Genomic DNA, 22,830 nt, shown 5'->3' on the forward strand with positions numbered 1-22,830 from the left:
GGAAACCTCTTTCATTTCCAGCTGAAGTTAGTGGGTACACTACAGTTTTTCATCTTGGGATGATTCCCTTGGAGCAGCGATTTCATATCCTTGCTACTGCAATGGATGGGAAATCTCTCTCATTTCCAGCTTAAGTTAATGGCTACACTATAGTTTTTCATCTTGGGATGATTGTGTTGTTTTATTTTTCCTTGCCTCCCATTTCCCACTCCCTCAGCTTTCCTGTCCTCCCCAGGGCTCTGGAATCTGAGAGTCATGAATTCTCCTCTGCTGAGCTCCCATTCCCAGCAGCTCCAAGGCTCCATCCACACCAGGTGGATAGCCAAATGAGTAGCCAAACTCATTCCTCCTGTACAGCAGAGGAAAATTCTGCAGCCCCAGACTGGTGCTTGACTGAAATGTGCTGTAAGTGAAGGATTCCCTCCCTTGCAGCTTGGCCAGCCCAGCCCCGAGAGACGAAGCGTTCACAGCCGGGGTTGCCTGAAGGGGCTGGCAAAGGCTGTGCCAATGCTGAGGTCACTCAGACTTACCTGAAGGGGCTGGCAAAGGCTGTGCCAATGCTGAGGTCACTCTGGGACTCACCTGAAGGGGTAGGCAAAGGCTGTGCCAGTGCTGAGGTCACTCAGACTTACCTGAAGGGGCTGGCAAAGGCTGTGCCAGTGCTGAGGTCACTCAGACTTACCTGAAGGGGCTGGCAAAGGCTGTGCCAATGCTGAGGTCACTCTCAGACTTACCTGAAGGGGCTGGCAAAGGCTGTGCCAGTGCTGAGGTCACTCAGACTTACCTGAAGGGGCTGGCAAAGGCTGTGCCAATGCTGAGGTCACTCTCAGACTTACCTGAAGGGGCTGGCAAAGGCTGTGCCAGTGCTGAGGTCACTCAGACTTACCTGAAGGGGTAGGCAAAGGCTATGTCAATGCTGAGGTCACTCTCGGACTTGTTTGCACAGTCCACACTGAGGCGCAGCTCTCCAGAGTACCCGCCGCATGTTGCAAATGCAAAGATTGCAAAAAGCTGTCAAAAACAAACAATATTTTTATTTAGTTTCGTTTCAGCGACCACCACGAGCAGATCCATGCAGTAGCTCTAGCTCAGCCCCAAACTGATCCCCCTCAGGTCGGGTTATCCATCACTCCTTGCATTTAAAGCATTGCCATACATTATTCCTTACCCTTCCCAGAAGCACAGAGCCATGACACATGAAGCTCTGTTGCCACACAGACAGAGCCATCACCATTTGTCCATGCCAGCCATCTCAGCCCTTCCCTCCTGTCTTGAACCCTGTTTGGGATTCACAACCCAAGCAGTTATTTCAATCACCCCACAGACAGGTGAGATTGGATGAGAGGGATGGATATTGACTGAACATAATGAGTAATTCTTAACCCAAACAAAACAGTGGCAGAAGTATTTCAAAGGTGCCACCAGAAGCAGCAACAGCAGACCCAGACAGTTCACACAGCCACCATTGTATTATGTGGCAAAACACAGACATGACCTGCCCCTCTCCCAGTTAATTTATGACTTAGAAAAAACCCACATTGTTTGTTTTAATTACTTTTCCTAAATTACCACCATAATCTAAAGTGGACATAGAGGTGAAGTAAACTGATTGCAAAGCAGAAAGGAATTCCAGACTTTGGCTGGAGTCAGGCAAACTGGAAAGGAAAAAGGAGCTTGTGTGGCTCTGATGCAAACCTATAACACATGTTAATCTTCCAGGAGAAAAATAATGAAGGAGGGAGTATGCAGGGCAGAGACACATCAGCTCTTATATCAAGGGTTCAAAGAAAGGAATTGGAAGCAGGCAAAAGTATCTTCAAACATCACTGATGTAGGCTTCCTTGGAAGACCCCAAGTAGAAGTGGGTACAGTTTATTTATGCAGTTGTAATTTAAATTAAAGGACAGGTTAGATTTTGTTGATTGCAGCACTATAGCCCTGAAGTACTCCATCAGTTTTAACAGAGTTACTGTGAGATCTACACATCAGGGAAATGGCAAGCAAATGCCCAATCCCAGCCACAATTAAATAAGCTAAAATCAGGAACCCAGAGGAAACAGTGTGTTCACATCTGGGAAAGAAACCATGTTTTTGGACACTGAAAAATAATGCAGCAAGCAGATGTAATGGCAAAATAACAGACTGAAAATATAATAAATAGAAAAACTAGATCTTTTCTTGCTGCACAAGGCTTTGTAAAACATGCTATTAATCTTAGTTCTCCCAACTTGCAGCATAAACAAAGCCCCAAGTTTCACCAGCCTCCCTGGAATTCAGCTTTGCATGTTTAGCTTTTCCCAGAGAGTGACAGATTATAGGGGTGACACCTGAGCATTGGGGCAGGGAGACCCTCCCTGGGTGCAGAGTGATGTGCTGAGCATGATGGAGCACAGGGAGTAACAGGAGAATGATGCAAGTTTCCACCCTGCCACTCACTTCCAATGTGATCAGGGCATTTCATACACGGAGGATAGATCTGCAAAGGTATTTAGGTACCTAATGACAAGAAAAGCTAATAAAAACTTTGATTGAATCAATTCTTCGTGCTGAGCTCACTGCAAAGAAGAAAGCTGAATTTCACTATGAATTGACTTGTTAAATATGTGCCACAAAATAAATGTTCTCACTGCAACTCAAATAGTGCTCCTTCATCCTAAATGAGATGCTTCCTCTGTACACACAAGAAGTTTCTGCCCTTACATGTAGCACAGCACTGAAAATCAGCATTAATCACCTCAGGTCAATTTGTGAAAACAAATATATTAAGGAGAACAGGAGAGAATGCTGACCTGCTTTCTGGCCTAATTAACAGAGTTGCAAATGCAAATGGTTTGCAGGTACATAGGCACAAAGATTAACAGTGATAAATAAAGAGGGAACTTGAAAGCTTGCAGTGTGAGACATGCCATAAAGGAAGAGCCATCACCTCCCAGCTAACACTCTCAGCAAGGGGACAAGCAGAGGAAAGAGGTGCAAGAAATGCATCTCCTTTAATCATGCATTAGAAACCACCATAATGGGTTTCATCATGTTTTTTTTTCACCAAGGGCACAGAGCCATGCCCTAAAACACAACTCAGGCCATTCCTTCCTTCCTGGAAGTATCTCCTCCAGAATTCCCAGTTTTTCCTGTCCCCTATTGAGAGCATCCAGCCTTTACTTTGGCCCCACAACCAGCTCTCAACCAGAAGCTTTTCAACAAACCCCTCCATGCTCAGGCAGCAGCTCCCAGCATTACCCAGCACACACTCTGCTCCCAGCACCAGGCAGCACCCACAGGGCAGGTGGGAAGGCAAAAAGGACCATGCTGCAGACCTTTATACCAAACTTCAGCTGTGCCTCCGCCAACTCAAGCCTGGTTCCCTGCTGTGGCTGGATCAGCTGAAGGCTGGGATCACCCAGCTGCCAGCAATGCCCAGCCAGCCCCCACAGCTGCATGCTGAGGACACCAAGCACCTTTAGGAAGCATATTTATAATTTACATCAAGGGAATGCAGAGTGAGGGCTGTAAATCAATGGTATTTCCCGGGGGCATCATGGTGAAGCAGCAGCATAACTCTTCTCCTCCTACCTCTGCATTTCCCCTTCTCCCCCACTCCAGTTGTGCTGCTTTATGCTGTCAGAGGAGTGCCCAGAGCAATAAGCCAAGAATTACTAGCTGGCTTTTTGTGCACACGGTAATTCTGTGGCCATTTCAGGAATACTGTAAACACCACTGTATTTTATTAGAGCAGGATTTGTGTAAAAGGCAGTTGTAAACCCCATAATGGGAGCTTTATGGGCCAGACTCAATAAAACCTCCATCTGCAAGATAATTTTATTGAATCGGGCTGCTCTGAAATTGAAAAGTTTATGGAGAAAGTGAAAGTGTTTCCCCATGTTCCTATTTATGCTTTGCTTATAAATCCACACTCAGCACCAGGCTATCTGCAAGTGTGCACACATCCAGCTTCTCCCCTTCAGGTGAGATAAATGTCCCCGTGCAGTTACCTCTGGTTATCCCATGGCTGCTGCCTGCCCAGGCTCAGGGCTGACAGCCAGTCCTGCAGAGGAATGTGCTGCCACTGAGGCAACAAATCCTTGCTGCCCTGGCTGTGCCAGGCTGCTCCTGCCCACAGGAGTGGGAGCAGGGCAAACCCTGCTTTCCCCTGTGCTCCCATCCCTGCTGCAGCTGCAGGTATTGCCTGGCCATTGTTATACACTGGGGAGGATGGTGCTGGGACCCTTGCAGGGAAATGGAAAATGCCTGTCCATTCCCAGCCTGAATCAGTGCTCCACATTCCATGTGGGATAACACACCAAGCATCCCCCAAATTCAGTGTGTGCTCTGGAAGCAGTTACCAACCCACCCAGTGAGGAACAGACCAAAGGAGGGACAGCAAGGAACATTATTTGTGCTTCTCAGCACAGACTGGAGCAATGCACACTCACATGTCCAGGCTAGGCTGGCTGGAAGATCATCCCTCTTCCTCATGGTCTCAGACACAATGCTGCCAAGGCAATGAGTTTCTGTAAAGTGATTAACACCATTCCCAGATCCTGTTACAATGATATTCCCTCTCTGACCTCCAGCCTTGGCCTGGACTACAGGTATATTTTTTGTAAAGAAGTATAATCACACAATATAAATTAACCAACAGAAATTATATTTATTATGGTACTGTGCAACAATAAACCAGCCTTCCCTGTCAAATCAGACAAGCATGTTTTAAAGACCAGTTGGTTCCTTAGCACTTTGAGAAAAAAATAGCAGCGTAATACCCAGCAGAGCACAACACTGCTTCTCACACCAGCTCAGGGCAGGGAAAGGTCCATCATATGATTTATGGGACCACCTCCCTTCTTCTAATGCCAGGTTTCAATGCAATGGCAGTGAATCCTGTCATTCAGCATTCAGGTGCTGTTATTTATCCAGGCTCAAGGCTGGCTCCTTCCTTTCCCAACCCAGCAGCCAGGGACTTGTGTGATGCCTTGAGGGAGCCCAAGTCCCAGCTGTGAATTAAACAGTTGGTGGTGCCTCAGCATGTGACCCTGGGCATCACTCATCCCACCATAGAAGGGAAAAACAGCATGATTTCATATCCCTTCTCCCTGTTTGGCTTTGTGACAATTCCCCTCAATGCCTGCTGAGCAACAGGCTCGCTCTGCACACCAGGGGAAGGCAGAACAGCTCCTGACAAGGCGAGTTGAAAGGCTTATGTGGAGCATGTTACAGCTGAAACATCCTGCTAGGAAGACAACACTGTCATTTAAAATTGATGAAACTTCCATAAAAACCACTTGCTTTCTGTGGGAGCACATCTGCCCTGTGCAGCAATTTGCTGGCTGACAGGATGGAGCCGTGCTGGGGACGCACCCCAAAATTATCCTGCTGCAAAGGAGAGGACCTGCTCTGCCTGAGGGCTCCAGGGTGGGTCCTCCAGGAGGGTAAGATCTTAAAAACAAAGTGTTAGTCTTGCCTGGAGCTGTGGTGGCCAAAAACAGGCTGTGAGGGATGCAGTTCACTATGCAGGTTGGTCTCCAATGCTTTCTCTTGGCACCAAGGAAGGAAAATGGGAATGAACCTGCTGGATGCTTTCCCAAAGAGGTCCCCCCAGTCCCCTACTCCTACCCTAACACTGGAGAGCCAAGGGGAACTCCTGACACTCTGAAAGAACAACCTGAAATATCCCAAACGCCCGCACTATTATTAGTCATTTTACATGTTCAGAGTGTTTTTAAAGCAGACCTATTTTTCTGGCATCATTTCTGGATCTGAGACCTCCCTTTCTCCATACCACCATAACAGAGACACTGCAAAACCTCTGCCAAATGTTGCATTGCCTGACACGTCCCACAGTGGCCGGGAGTGTGTGTGGAGAGAGGAGGGAGCTCATTGCTCTGGAGACGTCCCCCCGCAGCCGGCACCGCTCACCCAGCAGAGTGTCTCGTTAAACTGAGATTATTTATTTATAGGGCACAACCAGTAATTGAACATTATTATTAAGGCTGTAAAGGGAAGTGTTGAAGGCACTAAAGGACTCTACTGGAAACATTTACTGCAGAACTGATGGCCCAAAATATGTCACCAGTGAAGGATTAGGAAGCACTCTCTCCCCTGGGTCTCTGCCTGTTTCTTTTTTAAAATTTGGCATTTTTCCTGCACGAATCTGAGCTGCAGACTTCCTGGAATCACTTCTCCTACATACAAGCCTTTGTGCACTGGAGATTATCAGATTATTGACTTTGGGATTCCTAATTATATCAACTTGACTGGTTGATGAATTGGAGGTGGAGAGCATTGCAACCAATGCAGTTCTTGGGTGGGGGGTGACAACTAGTTGGAGTCATTTTCCTTCAGCAACTACACAGGGAGAAAGCTGAAATATATTCTGCTCCTGCTGAGAAACAAACCCTCAAGCCACAGTTCACTGATTGCTGGGATTTAGTGTCCCCATCTTATAAATAAACAGCAGCATTGCTAAGAGGCTCCTGTGCCAGCCCAGCCCAGGTCTGTGTGGAGTGAAAACCCCAGGGATGAGGGAGCAGCTCGAAGTTCAGGCATGAAGAACCACATGTGCCACTGTCATACACCTGCAGAAGACCAATCTGCTCCACGACTTCCCCACAGGGCTGTGGGATCTTCATGAGGCCATCTACAGCAGAAAACCTCTGTCTGGCATTTTAGAGCACTCACAAAAACCACCCCTTGATGCCACCAGCTGGATGGAAAGACTCGACCCCAGGGCAGGCAGGAACCCCACAGCATCCTGTGTTTGAAGCACGACACTTCATTTAATGGTTAGCTTTTCTTAATGAAAAAAACCAAAACCCAACAACTTGATTTGATTCTTAATGGAAAGATTTATGGAAATGAAATTGGGGTATTTTTAGTGAGTAAAGATAATTTTAAAATAACTTGGTTATACAATACTTTAATCCCAAGGAGACAATTTTCTCTCTTTTGCTTTGAAGAAAACCTTTATCTTTTCCATTCATCTTCCATTGATTATTCTAAAAATCCCATTTAGCTCCACCAAATAATGGTATGGTAGTCATTTCTCATTATATTTTAATAGAATAAAGCCCAACTGTATATGAGAGGATTAGATAGCCATTCGTTGGGGTAAAGAACACTGGTCCCCCAGATGGCCAGACAGAATCTGTGTAATGCCTTTCCTGTTTATTAAGCTGGAAATGTAATGCAAGCTGTTTCATCCAGTATTTAATGGGTCAGCCACAAAGTTGAAAGCTAATGCTAAGGTTGGCAGCATGCATGGAAGAGTTAACAGGCAGAAAACAGAGGCACATATAGAGCATTTCTTCTTGGACTAAGGGAAAAGCCTTGAAGTACAGAGGTACTTACACAAGTAACCTACACAAGCACCTCTAACTATGAGTCAAAGGTTTGAGGTAAGCATTTACTAGGTCCCAAGGGTTTTTAGAATTTATTGTATAAATTGCTTTCAGCACATGGACATTAACACATTGGTGATGTCTTCCATGGAACAAAAGACACCAGCAGGTGCTGCAAACAGGTTTAGGAGTACCTGGGGTAATTACTGGGTGAACATGGCTTCATTTGGGATGGATCACAGACATACCTGCAGCCCTTTCCCCTCTGGCTGTAGAACAGCCTGGAAGTTCTGGCTCTTCCTCTGCAGCCTCCACAGCTTCCCCTTCGTGCCCTTTTCATTTAAGGACATGGGAGCACAAGTTGGACAGACATGTTTGGATTGTACATATAATCCCTGAATGACTCATGCTGTGACATATGTCACTGCAGCAGAGACGTGCTCCTTTTTGGGCCTGAGAGCTTTTCTAGTCCTGGACTTCCAGCAAAAATAAAAAACAAGCCACCGTGGCAGTCTCTACCAGGATCCACATTGTGACAGTGCCCAGAGCATCACAAGTGCCCAGAGTCCTGGCGAGCAGCCACTCCCACTCTGTGTCCCCTTCCACATGTGACCACCACAGGCAAAACCATGGAAAGCCATGGTGAGGTACAAGAGAGCTCTTCTAATAGGTCAAGTCAATTCTCATTTTACTAACAGAAAATGTGCAACAACCCACCAAACACTCAGGTTAATGCATAAATAGAACTCTGTTTCTGCTCCCTCCAGAAAACAACAGGTTTTGTGCAGACTTTACAGCCTGATTATATGTGATTTATTGTGTAACAAGTGTAAACATTATAAAATAAAAAAGGTTGGACGGCTGCTCGTTTCCTCTTTTGCTTGGTGGGTTCAAAAGCATCTGGGCTTAAAATGGCCCATAATGTAATATAAATGCATACAGAGCAGGATCCAAGTTATTACTGAGTGGGATTTACTCCCTCTAATAACCACAGGGATTTACATTATGGCTGAGTGACATGCACACATGGGAAGCACTCTGTGAAGGGAAAGTGCTCCTGAATTTGATGTCTTTAAAGCCTGGCTGGCCACCACAGGCACAGGGACTCAACCACAGCCAAGGCTGCACCACACTGCAGCACAATGGCAGGGACCACACACCCAGCTCTCAAAGGCAGCGCTGTACTCAGTGTGCACAGCACCTGCCCTGGGCTGGGGCTGGGACAGGGCACAGGGCATCTCTCCCAGCCAGGGAGCTCAGCCCCATTCCCAGCTCATCCCCACCAGGCACCACCGATCCTTGGCAGCATTCCCTGATGGCTCCTGGAACTGCTCCCTTGCCTAATTTGTGCCTTTGTACTTCCCATTAGTCCTTTCCCAGCACTACTCGTGGGCCTGGGCTCCTGAGGAGAATTTTCCTGCTCTGGTGACAGATGCACAGAGCAGAACTGAGAGGCTGGAGCACTCCTCTGACCAGAAAATGCTCTGGCAGCTGGGTCCCTGCAGCGTGGCACAGGCAGGGGGCTGCAACCAAACCCTCCCTGGGTCAGCCCCTATGGAAAATGATCATTACAGGAAGGGCTCTTGTCCTTCAATCACGCTGTATTATTTATGACCTAATGATTGCCCATTGACTAGCAGGGATTATACATTCCTGAAGATGTTTTTGGGTGAATGAAAGGGCATTAACCTCATTATTATCACATCCATGCTCATCAGAGGCCATTAGTAGCTTCCTCTCAGCTCCCTGGGCTCCAGTGCAACTCTCTGGTGTCATTTGCTGCCTGTCACCTGCTGTTCTACATGCCTGCCCTGGCTCTGTCTCCAAACATGGGGCCCATTGCCTCATCTCAAACCAGTTTTGGATGGAAAAATCCACGGAAGCTGGCTTTGACCTCAACACCCACCTCTGTGCAAAAGGCTGGAATAAGAATTTGCTCCTGGCTAAATATCAGCCCACATGGTAAAAATAATTTATTTTTTAATAATTAAGATGATGGGCTATAAATGAACGTTTGCTTTGCTGAGCTCTGGGAATTCGCAAGGAACGTCTTGAGCAAGAAAAATTTTTTAAATTAAAACCTCCCTCTCCTCTTCTTTTCTGCCACTCCTCTTATACTCTGTCCCCAGAGATGGTATTGCTCTCCTTCCCACACTTAAATCATAAAAAGCAACACCTAAACACAACATATTTAGGAAATGCTAACAACATTGTCCTTATCTCACTAGCTCTGAAACACTTCATCTGGACAGGTTAAGTTGTCCTGTTCCCCTGCATCTCTTGTTCCTGTGCTGCTTCACACCTCTTGCCTGTCCTCTTTTTATTCACACTCTTTAATTTGTGTTCCATGAAATCTGTACCTATTCCTGCTTCCAAACACAAAGTGAAAAAACTTTTCAAAAATCAGGTTCTTGCCTGAATGTTCTCCATTTCCTTCATGGTTCAAAATATTTAATTCTGAGATAATCAGTCATCCTTCCCTTTCTCTCAGCTGCCAGCAGCTGCTGCAAATCTTCTGTGCCACTTCCCAATGCACTTCAAATCCTCCCAGACCCCAGAAAAGAAACAGACACTTGTACAAAACCAATAATGCATCAATATGTTTTTGGCTGTTGCAATCTTTACATCTGCACTGCTGGAGATGAATATCCAGCTTTTTTTAATCTATAGACTCTGGCCTGTGGAATAAAGCCAGGACCACTAAAATAAGGAAGCAGAGAAAACACAAGCAGAATGGAAAAAGCAATTGAACATGCTATAAACTTAGAATCAGGTGAAAGCTAATTATGGCCATGCTCACTGAAAAGATAAGGACACAGTGAGGGAGATAGACTTATTAATTATTTGTGTTATGGTAGCACTTAGAAGCCCCAATCCTTTATCTGGGACTAGCTGTACTATACACTGCAAACACTTACATGTATCTTTGGGTAGTGGTACAGAGTTTTAAGGAAAATGTGCAAATGCTCTCTGCCTTCACCTTCAGCAGCTTCTGGTTTGTTAATGCTTTTAAAGGAACCTGAGTCCACCATCAGACTCATTCTGAGCAGCTCAAAGGATGGTTTCATTGGTCAAATAACAAATAATTCAGTATGAAGGCAGCCTGCACTCCAGGCTGAGCTGGGCATACCCCAGGAAACCCCCAAAGTGGGCATGAGCTGCATCCACTGCCATCCTCATCCCCTGGCATGGGGGACAGGACGCTCACTGCTGCCAACAGAGACGTTTCATCCTCATTGACTCGGTGCAACTTTGATTGCTTTTCTAATTAAGATACATTTTATGGTAATCTACCAAGCCCCTTAGACTAAATCACTCACTTAATCTGTTGTTAGTGCCCATATGTTTACAGCTTTCCAGCCTGCTGCAGCATATTTGCTTTGCCACAGCGCCGGGGAGCGTCGGTGACAGATGAGGCACAGCAGAGCCCTTCAGGTGGCACAGGGCTCTGCCACCCACCCAGCCTGTGCAGGGACAGAGGGACAGACAGCCCTGACACGCACACAGCAGCCTGGAAAAGAGAGGAGAAGGAAGGCACAGCACTGCAGATACCCCATGCTGATCACCTGTCTCTGTCTCTACAGATGAGCTTAGCACATCTTTCTCATTTCCTTTTCTTTCCTCGCCTTTTTTCTTTTTTCCTCCAAAATAAGAGATGGCACACAACAGGGGAGGACTGCTGAAGAGTTTCACATTACTGTCACGTCTCTGGCCTCAAAGCTCAGTTACCAGAGTTTCACTGCAGGTGCAAAGGCTCTTTGCAACCTTTTGGTCACATCTGCAAACTGGTGACAGGCAGAGCCAGACCCTCTGCACTGGACACTGAAGGAAATAAAGGCTGAGCAAACTCCACGGTTCTACAGGGAGTGTGTCCCCAGCCCCAGCATCACCTGCAGCCCAGACACACCCATGGGCCCTTCCAGCTCCCTCAGGGCTGGCACAGAGAGGAGCTTCTGTCCCCTGGGCTCCCCAGCCACCCTGCCCCTGTGCACAGACACGGCTGCAGTGCTGGCAGCAGCAGCTCCATCTCTTATCTCACAGCAGCTCCTGCTCTGCCTCTGCATGGGGGAGCACGGATGCACTGAGCAGAAATGTGGTCCTTCCCTGTTCCCAATCCATGGCACAGCTCCTGCATCCCACAGTGGTACCTCAAGCCCAGGAGGACACAGAGACCCCAGCTCTGCTCAGACCAGCTGGGCTGAGTCTCCAGCCCACCATGCAAAAACAAGCCAAATTCACAATGTTTGAAACTACTTGTGCTCAGCTTGCTGAGGGAAAAGAGAGCCCACAAGCAAAATCAGGAAAAACTAAACTCCAGGTTAGTTGGTTGTTATCAACCATCCTATGTTCATAGAAAAATTCCCTGGAAAATAAATGGTCATATAGTTCTACAGGAACTCTTAATCAAGAGTAACATGAAGAATAAAGTACCACCTGCAATCACCAGCACTGACAGGCAGCTGCCACCCAATATCAATACAAATACCTTTCCCCCTGCAGAGTTTCTATTGATCTGAGCAGGAACAACAGAAGTGAGGAAAGTACTCATTACATCCAAGGACCTGGCTAAAAAAGGAGTATCACACATTCAGAAGGAGTCAGATATTTAGGAAACCAATTTTTTAAAGGGTTTATGGAATTTCTCTAGGAATTGTTTGAGCTGCTAGAGGAGCAGCCAGAAAGAGAGGCCTCAAAGGAAATGAAACTCTTGGGATCCAAACACCCCTAAAATAATGTTTCAAACCCTGACACACCTCCTAGCAGGGGACAGTGATGTCTCCATCCCACTGGCACAAATCTCAAATTTCAGTGCCAAGGCTTGCAAAGCACCATGCTGTGAACCTGTCCCTGCAGTTGCACCAAGCCCAGTTTGCACATCAGCCTGAAGTCATCTTACAGAGTGGGTATCACACTCCTGGGGAGGGGATGGAGGCTGCTCCAAGGTCTGAGAGCTGAGGGTGGTTGGTGGTACTGGGCTGGGGAGCAGCTGCCCCAGACCTGCTAACACCAAGTAGGTGGAGATGAAAGATCACTGCACATTGCAGCATGAGGATGGGCAAAAGGACAGAGAGAAAACCCCATGGACACAGAGGACTTCTGTATGTATGACATGATGAGCAGGGCAAGCTCTCCTGTCCCCCTGAGTTTGTGTCAGCCATACCCTGTAGAGATGTGGGGCTGATGGGATCATTTCTGCTCAGCCAAAAGCTCCTCTGCCAAGAGAAAGCCTTGCAGCAAAATACTTAACCACATTTTCACTTTGTGCCTTAAGTCCCCTGGCTGCTGGCAGACTGCCCTCAGGGACAGGGATGAGACTTGCCCCTGCCTGCAGTCCAAACAGCCATTTCAAGCCACTTTTCCTGCTTCAAAGCTATTAGGATGAGATCAACTGCCTTCCTTAATAAACCACAACCTGGCTTCAGGACAGTCTGGCACCCCTGCTATGATGAGTTATATGGCACAGAAAAACCAGGCCTTTAGGTTTGCAGGGTAGGAGCAGGAGCTGTGCTTTCAGCCCCCTCCCCTTCTGGGTCACCCAAACATGTTCCTTGCTCACCTCAAGGGCTGCACTGAGCCAGATACCAGGGCTGAGCAAAGTTAGAAATGCCCAGTGCTGTCCTCAGGCAGGCAGGATCATGCTTAGAAAGTGTGTGAGATGGGCACTGCTCAGACACCCATGCCCTCCACACCTGAGGAGCTAAAGGACTGAGAAGAAGACAATTATTGTTGTGTACCTTGTTCTCTGACATGGTGGCACACGGCACATCTCATGTGCCACGTTTTCAGTGCCAAGCACACACATTCAATCCATGCAGCTGCTCTGAATATGTGTATGGTCCTTATGAAACAGCAATCACAAAAACACCAGAAAGCCTCCGAACTGAGTGCCCATTAACTCCATTTTCAGGAACAAAGCACATGGGTTCGCCTGTGGAGTGTCCTGGCTGCCTGTGGGCACCAGCATCAGCTCAGCCAGGGCACAGACCCAGCAGAGCCCAGGAGCCACTGCTGAGGGCACACCACCAAATATTCCCATCAGCTGCTCTTCAAGCAGGTGAGAAGGCACATGAACTATTACATTAAAAAAAAAAAAAAAAAAAGGAGAGGGTGATGGATAATTAAAGCTGTCCAAAAGCAGCTTAAAATGACTAAGCAGTTATTGCTAATCTGAAATTTCTCTCTGATTTTAGAAGAGTTTAGCTTGGGCTTACACAACATCCTTACCTTCTCCTGTGGGATTAATAAACTCAGTTACAGCCTTCTAACATCTTATTAAAGTACATTTCATATATCTATTAGCATACCCTGGTGTCATGAGAGTAGCAGACTATTCTAGGTTTAATCTGTTGATTTTCTGAGCAGATACATACTCAAACATGCTCTCATAGCAGCTCCAACTTGTGCTACAGCTGGAGTTCTTAAAGACTTCTGGAGCACCAAAGCTATTGATTCCCATGGATACGGCTCAAGCATGAGAGAACTGAAGTGTCAATAAATTAATCAGTATAATGCTGCAAACTGAAGTACTAGGTAGTCTGAAAGTATTAAAGCTATACATCTTGTTTTCCTCAGCCCATTACAGCCCCTGACTTGTGCTGCCTGGAAAGCTCACCAGGAGCTGTGATGGGAACCGAGAAATAGCTGCAACTTGCTGTTATTCACAGGTAACAAGGAGGTCTCCAAGTTAACCAAGAGGGCTGAGGAATGAGGCTGCTGAGCTGTAAAAGCCAAGGCAGGGAGCAGAAAGTCAGAGCAACAGTCTATTGACCTGTACTAATGATGTTACACTGTGAAAAGCAAGCTATTTTCTTAATTAAAGGTTTTCTTTATTTCATTAACATATTTTGATGAGGAACATGTTGCTGCCAAGCTGTCATGCTTTAGATTGATCTAAGGTAATAGGCAGGCAGATTTCATACTTCAGCTTGATCAATATTAAATAGCTCTTACTGATTTTTTTTCTGTCAAATATTGCAGCATTATTTTGGAGGCACCTTTGATTTAAAATGCCAGAAGGAACACAATAAATAAGAATTCCTTTTCCCTTTAATCATCATTGTTCATGTTTCTGCAGTAAAACGAAGTGCAAAACAAGTTTTCAAAGCAGGCATCCCTCTCTGCAAAGCCAAATACAAACTGAAAAGATTTCAATGTATCTAAAAATCACAGAACAGTTTGGCTTAGCATGAGACCACAAAGAAGCCAAGCCTAAACACAATTTTGTGGGCTTCACAATTCCTGAAACACCCCACTTCTCCCCCAGCCAGTACAGTTACACAAATAAATAGAGATGCATATAACTTACCGGAGCAAATATCACCATACACATTTACAAAAGGATTTATAATCCAACTTGCGTCTCCTGAAATAAAGCAAGGTTTGTCTCATACTAAAAATAAAGGCTCCCAAAAGCTCCTCACAGGAGAGAGAGAGAGAGAGAGAGAGAGAGAGAGAGAGAGAGAGAGAGGGAGGGAGGGAGGGAGCAAGCGAGCATCAGCTCCTTGCCTCGCTTTTTATGAAGCAAATAAGGAGAGCAAGAAAATCAATGCTGAGAGAAAGTGAGATGATATACCAATCAGGCAGCAGCCTCAGACTTGTTTGCAGAGGGATGGCAAAATGCTCATATTATTAGACACTGACTACACACAGCCTGGGTGGAGAAACCATTTCCCCTCAGTGAGGGGCTGATTGCTTTGTGCTGGTGCAGGTACCACCGTGGTGGGCTGGGAGATGCAGCCCCTTCCCACCCACTGCTGGTGCAGCATTGCCTTGGCACTCCCGTGTGCTCCACAGAAAAGAACCAGCCCACAGTCTTGGGCTAAAGTTGAAAAAAGCCTGGAGAGCCTCCAAACTGTCATTGGAGCAGTGCTTCTTCATTGTGGGGTTTGGGGCTGTTTGGACTCTGTTACATTTTGAGATGCCTTTCACTGCACCTCAGACAGCTGCCCTGCAGCTGCAGCAAGGAGCCCATGCAGAAAGGGGAAAAGACTCCTCAAGTCTCCCAGACCTTCATGTGGGCTGAGCTCACCCTGTGCTTGCACAGGACCAGACCTCCAAAGCATCCTCCTGGAATCTGAGCTTTTGTCCCTTTTTGTGTATCAGAGAAAACCAGTGGGAAACCCATGGGTTGCCCTGCACCAAGAGGGAAAATTTCTGTGCTCTTAATGCACCCAAACAAAACCTTTGCCATGCCACATGTGTGTTGGGAGGAGGAGGATGTATCAGGGCATGAGCTCAGGCACCTGTTTGTGATGCATCAGTGGCAGCCAAACACCACTTCTTTGGGAAGGTGCCACATTTGCTCCCCCCAGCAGCTACACAGACACAAACCCCACACCTTGGCACAGCAAACTTCCTCACAAGAGGGCTTCAGGCCAGTCCCACATCTCCCTGCTCTGTGTTCAGGACATCAGCACGTTAAGAGCAGGAAGGGATCCATGGATCCCTTTTGGAAAGGTGTCAGCTCTGCACTTACCCATGCCCCAGCACCAGTCAGGGTAACCAAGACTAAAGCATACTGAGCTGTTTACTGATCAGTGCTGAGCTGAGCACTGTTTTACTCTCTTTTCTACCCACAGCATCAAACATTTGCAAATACAAGTGGCATAAGGCAGATTTCTCTTTTATTAGGAGACAGAAGTTTCATGCTGGTATACAGATACACCTGTGGGGTGACAGCAGTTCTCTGCACTGCAAAATTGGAGCACAATTGCTTTTCTCCAGGGGCTTGTGATTTACAGCAAATGCTGGAATTCACAGGGAAAATCCTGGGAAGACAAAAGCACGGAGGCTGAATTCATCTGATAATAGAGTTTATCTGTGGGGGGCTGGCACTTCTAGCACAATCCAGGTGCAGAGGAGGCTCTGACAACCCTTTATGAGCCTTTCCCACAAGCAGGAGCTGCACAGCCAGGCTGACAGATGTCACTGCTGTAGATGTGGCCCTGTGTTTCCAGCAGACACAGCCTGGTGCTGGTGGATGCTGTAATGAGGAGATGCTGTGATGCTCAGAGAGTTCCTCAGGCTGGAGCACTGCTCTGCTGCGTGGTGCATTTTAACACACACAAAAACATTCACCAGCTACCTGCACACTGCCTGAGCCCCAGCCACGAAGATTAAACACCACAGTGACTCTGGTCTGCAGAGCTGGGCAGCATTTGCCTCCCCCTGCGCTGGGAGCAGCCCTTTGAAGCCTCACCATTGCAGGCATAGCTGCACACTGCAGTCACATTCACAGTCCACGTGGTCAAAGGTGACCAAGGAAAGGACCACACCAAACCCACCACCCACTGCATCAGCACAGAGTGATGCTGGCTCTCCCACAGCCCTGGGAGCTCCTATCCAGTCTGTGGGTGCACATGGGTGGAGGATGGCAGGAGGATACCCAGCTTGCCTCAGCTCCCCAGATGCTGCTGCTCACTGCTCCTGGCCTTCTTCACTGCATTCAGCTCTCCAGCTGGCACCCAAATGTGCTGTATCTCATGGTGAGCAGCCTCTTGCTGCAAGGTGTGAGAGTAAGTGAAATGCAAACACCTCTCGTTTCCTTTTCCAGTGAGAAAATTTATTTTCCCTTCCCACAGTTAACAACTGCTTACTCAAATTCACTAAAGTCTCCTGAAAACTTTGAAAAACATACATCAAGAGAGTTTTGCTGAGCTGAGAGCTGCCATGTCTCAGCCCTCTAAAATATGTGTGCACCTGGGCACCTGTGTGGGATGTAGGGATGCAGCTTTAGCACAATGGGTTGCAGCAGAGAAGGACCTGTTCTGGCACACACCTCCTCCAAATAACAGTAAAACAGACTCCACAGGATACAGAAACCAAGGGCTGCTTTTTTTCCCTACCTGGTAACACACCATGAGTGCTGTGGATCAGTTCTAACACTGCTGAAAAAATGAACGTGCTGGGGTTTGCTGACAAGGCAAAACACTTGTCAGGCTGCAGCAGACCCTGCAGCACTGCAGCCTGGTCCTTTCTCCAGCCTTATCAGATTCCTTTTCAAAAATTAATCTGAAACACTGGATGGGGCACTCAGCATCACCAAGCACAAGAGGAGCTGCTGCCAACACCAGCACTGCTATGCCATGTCTCTGTGCTGTAATTTGTACTTCTTTTACTTTTTTACTTCAGAGCTTTTTACTTCAGAGTTTTGAGTTAGGAGTTCCAAAGCAAACTAAAAAACTCCTGGGATTTAAGCCCCAAACTACTTTAGGTACTACTGAAAAGCAGTGTGCATCTAACAGATTTGCACCATCTTTGTGCAAGGTTCATGGCCAGTGCTGCTGAAAGGAATGCAGTGACACCAGCAGCAGGACAGGCAGCCTGGGGAGAGACTTGTCCCTGGATACAGCAGGGCTCAGGGGAGGCATCTGCATGAGGACAGCTCAGAATTAAAGAGGCTGGAAAGGACCCCTGAGATCACTGAGCCCAATTAATGCAGCACTGCCAAGTCCACAGCTAAACCACGTCCCTAAGCAGCACACACACATTGTTTGAACAGGGACAGAGGCTCCACTGCCTCTCTGGGCAGCCTATTCCAATGCTTGGCCACGCTTTCAGTGAAGAAACTTTTCCTAATATCTGGCTCCCCACCACTCTTTGCTGTCTGTTCCCACCATGCCCCAACCCAGCACAGAGTATCCACCACCACACAGGCACCAACTGCCCTTAGAGCCTCTCACTGCTCCACTGCTTTATTCTTAACATGCTTGGTCACATTATCCCTGTTCATGCCTGCTCCTGTGTGTGTGTGCAGAGTTACAGACACCTCTAAAATCCCACACTCACTGTGGAGATGGAGTTTCATCAGTCTAGTCGCGGAGCACCTGAGCTGGAGCTTTTCCACATCAGGGTCCTCAGCTCTGCCCAAGGCTGGATTGCACCCTCTGCCCAGGTAAAGCCAGGAACAGGCAGCATCCCCAAAGGCCCTTTGGACCATGCTACTGCTTTGGTGCCCACTCCACATTTGGAAAAGTTAATGAATAACATTAAAGTGTCCATCCCACCTGTGCTGCAGAGAAAGCATCAATCAGGGCAGCAGAGGTGTCCGAGAAGGCTGGAGCCTGACAAAGGGGCTGGAGCCCCAGCTGGGAGAGGACAGCTCCTACCTGGAGCTGCTGCTGTGAGCCACCCACCAGCACAGGGAATATTAAGACAGGCTGCCCGTTTGCCAACAGAGATTTTCACATTTCCCTCTCAATCTTTATTTAAATTTGGGAAGACAGAAAATTAACAAAGTCTGAGATCTATAACAGGAAACCATTTGTTTTTCTTGTGGAAATGGAACATTTCCTAATGAACTTCCCCTCCCCCTGTGCCACTCAGATCCGGATGCAAATATTGCTGCGAGTTTATCAATCTGGGCTTGTTTCACGCAGTTTGCAATGCTAATGAGTAAACCAATTTTGACATATTATGTAAGCCAGTTTCTGAAACAGAGATTCTTGGCAGGCCAAATGTAAACACAGACACCCTCTTGCATCCAATTTAAATGAGCATGTTGCTGAAAGCACTAAGGGCTTGATTCTGTTGACTTATTCCTGATTTACTCCAGTGGAAAAAAAAAGGTGGGGGGGAGAAAGGAAAGAAAACTAACAAAAATACCCATTCAATTCAATTCCTAGTGCAGCAGCAATTTCCAAATGGATCTAATTTTGTAGCAAGGAAATGTGCTGGAATAAGCTAATCCAGGGTGGTGACTCGGGCACTGTGTGAGCATCAGCACAGCACACGCCTGGGAGCACACATGCCATTCCAGATGGAACTGAGGGGGGAGATGACAGCTCTGCTCTCCCTCATCCCCCCGAGCCAAAATTAGGTCCAGGTAGTGGCCCATGGGTTGGACCTGCCCCAGAAGGTGACTCCTTCCAGCCTCTTGCTCTTCCAGCAGAGCACTGCAGAAGAATGATGCCTATGGGGGGAGCAGACACAGTCCAAGAGCAGCACCAGCTGCTTTGAGCTGCCCCTGTCCCTCACATAAGGGCCAGCAGGAACCCAGAACACACAGGAATATTTGTTTCAGCACACACTAAAGGCCTAAACTTCACCACATGTCCACATGCCCAAGTGTCCACATTTCCAGGTGTCAAGACCCCACGCACTACTCACTAGTACACCTGGCTCAACCTGGCAACAGGCCACAACACATAAAGTCAGGCACTGATTAATGGATTATATCCACCTTTTAAAGAATAGCACCAGAAAAACATGCTGGAAGCAACACTTCGGATGGCAGACTGCAACAACCAGCAGAACAACTCCCATTGACACAGGGATGAGCTGAAAGTCACAGGCGCAGAGGCAGGGGTAGAAAACAAAAAAAGAGAGGGGATACATTTTTAAAAGCCCCTAAAAAAAAAAGCCTCTAGGAGAGAGAAGAACATGATTTTATTAAAGTGAGGAAGGGCTGAAATCAAGTCTTTCATTTGCACTTTTCCCAGCACCATCTGGAGCCCTTGCATCTGCCAAAAGCACGGCGCATTTCTTCGACCAGGAGAACCAAACAGGGTGGAGGCAAACCTGGAGGTGGCCTCTGCCCTGCTACCAGCTCTGGGCACCTGCACAGTGCCTTAAAACCGAAACACATGAGTGAATTTGAACTGTGATGCTCCTGCCATGACAGAGTAAAAGCAATAAAATCAGAGAAATGCTGTGCTGTGAGGTCGGGTGTGCTGCCACAGAATGTATTTATTGAGAGTCAGAGATCCCACCAGGCACCAGAGCTGCAAAACATCACCTCACATTAAATTCCCTGCACAACATCACAGCCAGGATACCATTTATCATACCTGGATCTTTTACATGACAAGGTAAAGGAGAGCAAAAGGAAGAATACTTTTAATCTCCAAGCAAATATCCCATCCTGAGCTTTCAGTGGTGAAAGCAAACATGAGAGTTCCTCCCTTTGTGCTGTGCTGCACTTTCAAGCTATGATCATAAGCAGCCAAATGCCACACATTTGTTGGCTCATTAAGTTTCACCCTGAAAGTTTAACAACTGCATATTTCTAAAGTAATTCACGTTTTTATGCCATAAGAGAAAACTTACTGCTGTCTAGACACAGAGGGGAAAAAAAAAGGACAGTGCTTGAAAGGAGGGCAGCAGACAAGGAAGCACCACTTGGGATGTGAACAACAGGGACATGAGGTGCCTGTACAGCCCCAGTACTGCAGGGCTGTGGAAGAGCAACAAAACTGGGAAAAGAAGATACCCTGCAGATCTGAGGGACCTCACAGATTTTTGTGCAAGTCCAGCTCTTTGCCATCCAACAAACACCCCCACTACCCATTCTGCCATCCCAGCACAGAGCCCAAGGTGGGAGAGAAGCCCAGAATCACATCACAGCATGGGCTCCCATCCCAGCAGGCAGCAAGCAGCCAGTGCAGACTGATGTGCCATAGCACCCCCCTCCATCCCTCCTGCTTATCTACACCTGGCACATTACAGCAACAGACAGGTAAATGGGGATTTAATTCCTAACATCTCATTTTTTACTGCAATTTTAAATGATTTGGAATAACTCCTGTGGTTAGAAGCCCAACTGTTATTCAGAGTTAGTCAATTTGGAAAGCCCTCACTGTCCACTCAAGCATCCCCTGGATTCCTCATGCTCAGAAGAGTGTTACTGCCATTCCCTCATTCCTAGTGCTTTCTGCATTTTTAAAGCATTTTCCCATTTCTGCATGTCTTAAATACCAGATACTAAAACCATATAAAGAACAATCAGAAGGCCAAATGGATACCGACTGGATGATGAAAACAGCACAAAATAAAAGAGAATCAGATTATTTTCTGTTGTAATTTTTATAGCTATTTAACAGGAAGAATGGAAAAATCTAATTACTGTCAACTGTAAGTTTTCAGCTACCCAGCCAGCAGCGCGCTGTTATTAAACTACTGTATAATTGCCTCTTTTACTCTGCTTCCCACAGAAGTTGTGTTATTTCACTCATAGTTAAACCCATAATATTGGCTTCATAACTAATCCTGTCAATCGAAATCCCCAGGGGCTGGTGCAAGGATAAAAATAGCGAGGAGTTTTTTCTTCCCTCAGCTTTTTTCAAAGGCCATTTCTGCAGGCACTGGGGCTGCAGCTGCCAAGGTGCCACTACTGGCCTGGGAATGCTGCTCCTACAACCCAAAGGAGCACAGAGGGGAGGGACAGGTCCTTCCTGCAGGGGATGCAGTCCCATGTGCTGTTTCCATCCCAGGAAAGGCCAGTCCTGCTCATCTCTCCCTCCTGACCCAGGCAGCTCAATTGAGGTATTTGATGCTGCATAGCTGAACCTGACCTGCAAGCCCAGCTGTGACTGCCCACCCTGGGGCTTCCTCCCAGCCCTGAGGTTAAGGTTCACTCACAAAGCCTAAAAACACAGGTTTACATCTTCCCCAAAAACTGGGACAGAGTCTCACTTAAAAAACCCCACCAGGACACTCAGCTACCTCTTCAAGCATCAAAGATACACACTAAAATGTCTGTTGGGCTCCAGGATCATAAAGGTCTGCTCCAGAATAAATGATTCTGTTCTTTGAGTAAAATTTGTCTATGCACTTATAAGAAGCTGCAAAAAAGCACCAGATTTTCAGCCATCCAAATAGTTAAGCTCTGTCTGAAGTCTTGTTTCCTGACATCCTGGATTGATGTCCCTTGCTAGTTCATGGCATGGTCCTTTCCTGGAGATGGCACTGGGTTTGCTGTAGAAGACACAGCCAGGGTCTCCTGCTCTCTCCTCCAGCATGTCCTTCCTTCCTTGTGGGATATTCCTCTTGCTCAGGACACAGAGGGCCCAAACTCACTGTCCAGCTCAGGTTTGGGATGAGGTGGTAGGGCTGGAAGGGGTGAGGGAAGACAGATTTGACCTCACACTCATCCCTACAATCTGTCTCTCTGGAGACAACAACCCTGTGCTGGGGTTGCTCCCTTGTGGGCACACACAGAAACTGCTGAGAGCTGGCAAGGAAAAGATGGGAAATAACACATTTCCCAAAGTGGTGTCCCAGAGGAAGGTGCCCATGCCAGGAGGGACCCAGTGCCAGGGCTCTGCGTGCACCTGGACCAGCTCCAGAGTAATCTCTCTTGCCTGGAGGAGCCTCTCCCTGTGCTGGGCTGACACACACAGACAAGAGCACAGAGCACATCAGCACACTCACTGCACCACCAGGTCCATGTGGGAATCAAGGGAGACTGGTTCATCTGAGGGGTTTTTCCTCCTGGGAGAACCACCACCCCACCCACTACAGCCAGAGATGGGGATACAGCATCCCAATCTTCACTCAGCCTGCTCCTGGAGCCATCCAACAACAGCAGTGTCCATCAACACAGGAGTGAGAGAAATAGAGCACCAGTTTAAAAATGTGTAAAATAAAAATTGCTAACCCTTTCTCCCACCGCACAGCAAGGATGGATCAGCCACAGCACAATGTTCTGCAGCCACACAGGAAACTGCTGCCTCCCATGCAAGGCTGAGACAACCTGACCAGAACTCCAGAGGGGCCT

At 47.2% G+C, this 22,830-nt stretch overlaps 1 protein-coding gene across 3 annotated transcripts in view; it reads right to left on the reverse strand.

Moving 5' to 3' along the window:
- SYNPR (synaptoporin) overlaps nt 1-22,830 on the reverse strand; it is a 98,212-nt gene that overhangs the window by 27,015 nt on the left and 48,367 nt on the right. For 2 of the 3 annotated variants that reach the window (XM_059480265.1, XM_059480263.1), the window contains one exon: nt 887-1,011. In XM_059480265.1, coding sequence (XP_059336248.1) covers nt 887-1,011 — 125 coding nt within the window. Of the gene's footprint in view, nt 1-886; nt 1,012-14,640; nt 14,758-22,830 lie in introns of those variants that run through there. The other variant, XM_059480264.1, reaches the window with a different exon arrangement.

This window comes from Ammospiza nelsoni, chromosome 11, assembly GCF_027579445.1.
Source record: "Ammospiza nelsoni isolate bAmmNel1 chromosome 11, bAmmNel1.pri, whole genome shotgun sequence".
Lineage (NCBI taxonomy): Eukaryota > Metazoa > Chordata > Aves > Passeriformes > Passerellidae > Ammospiza > Ammospiza nelsoni.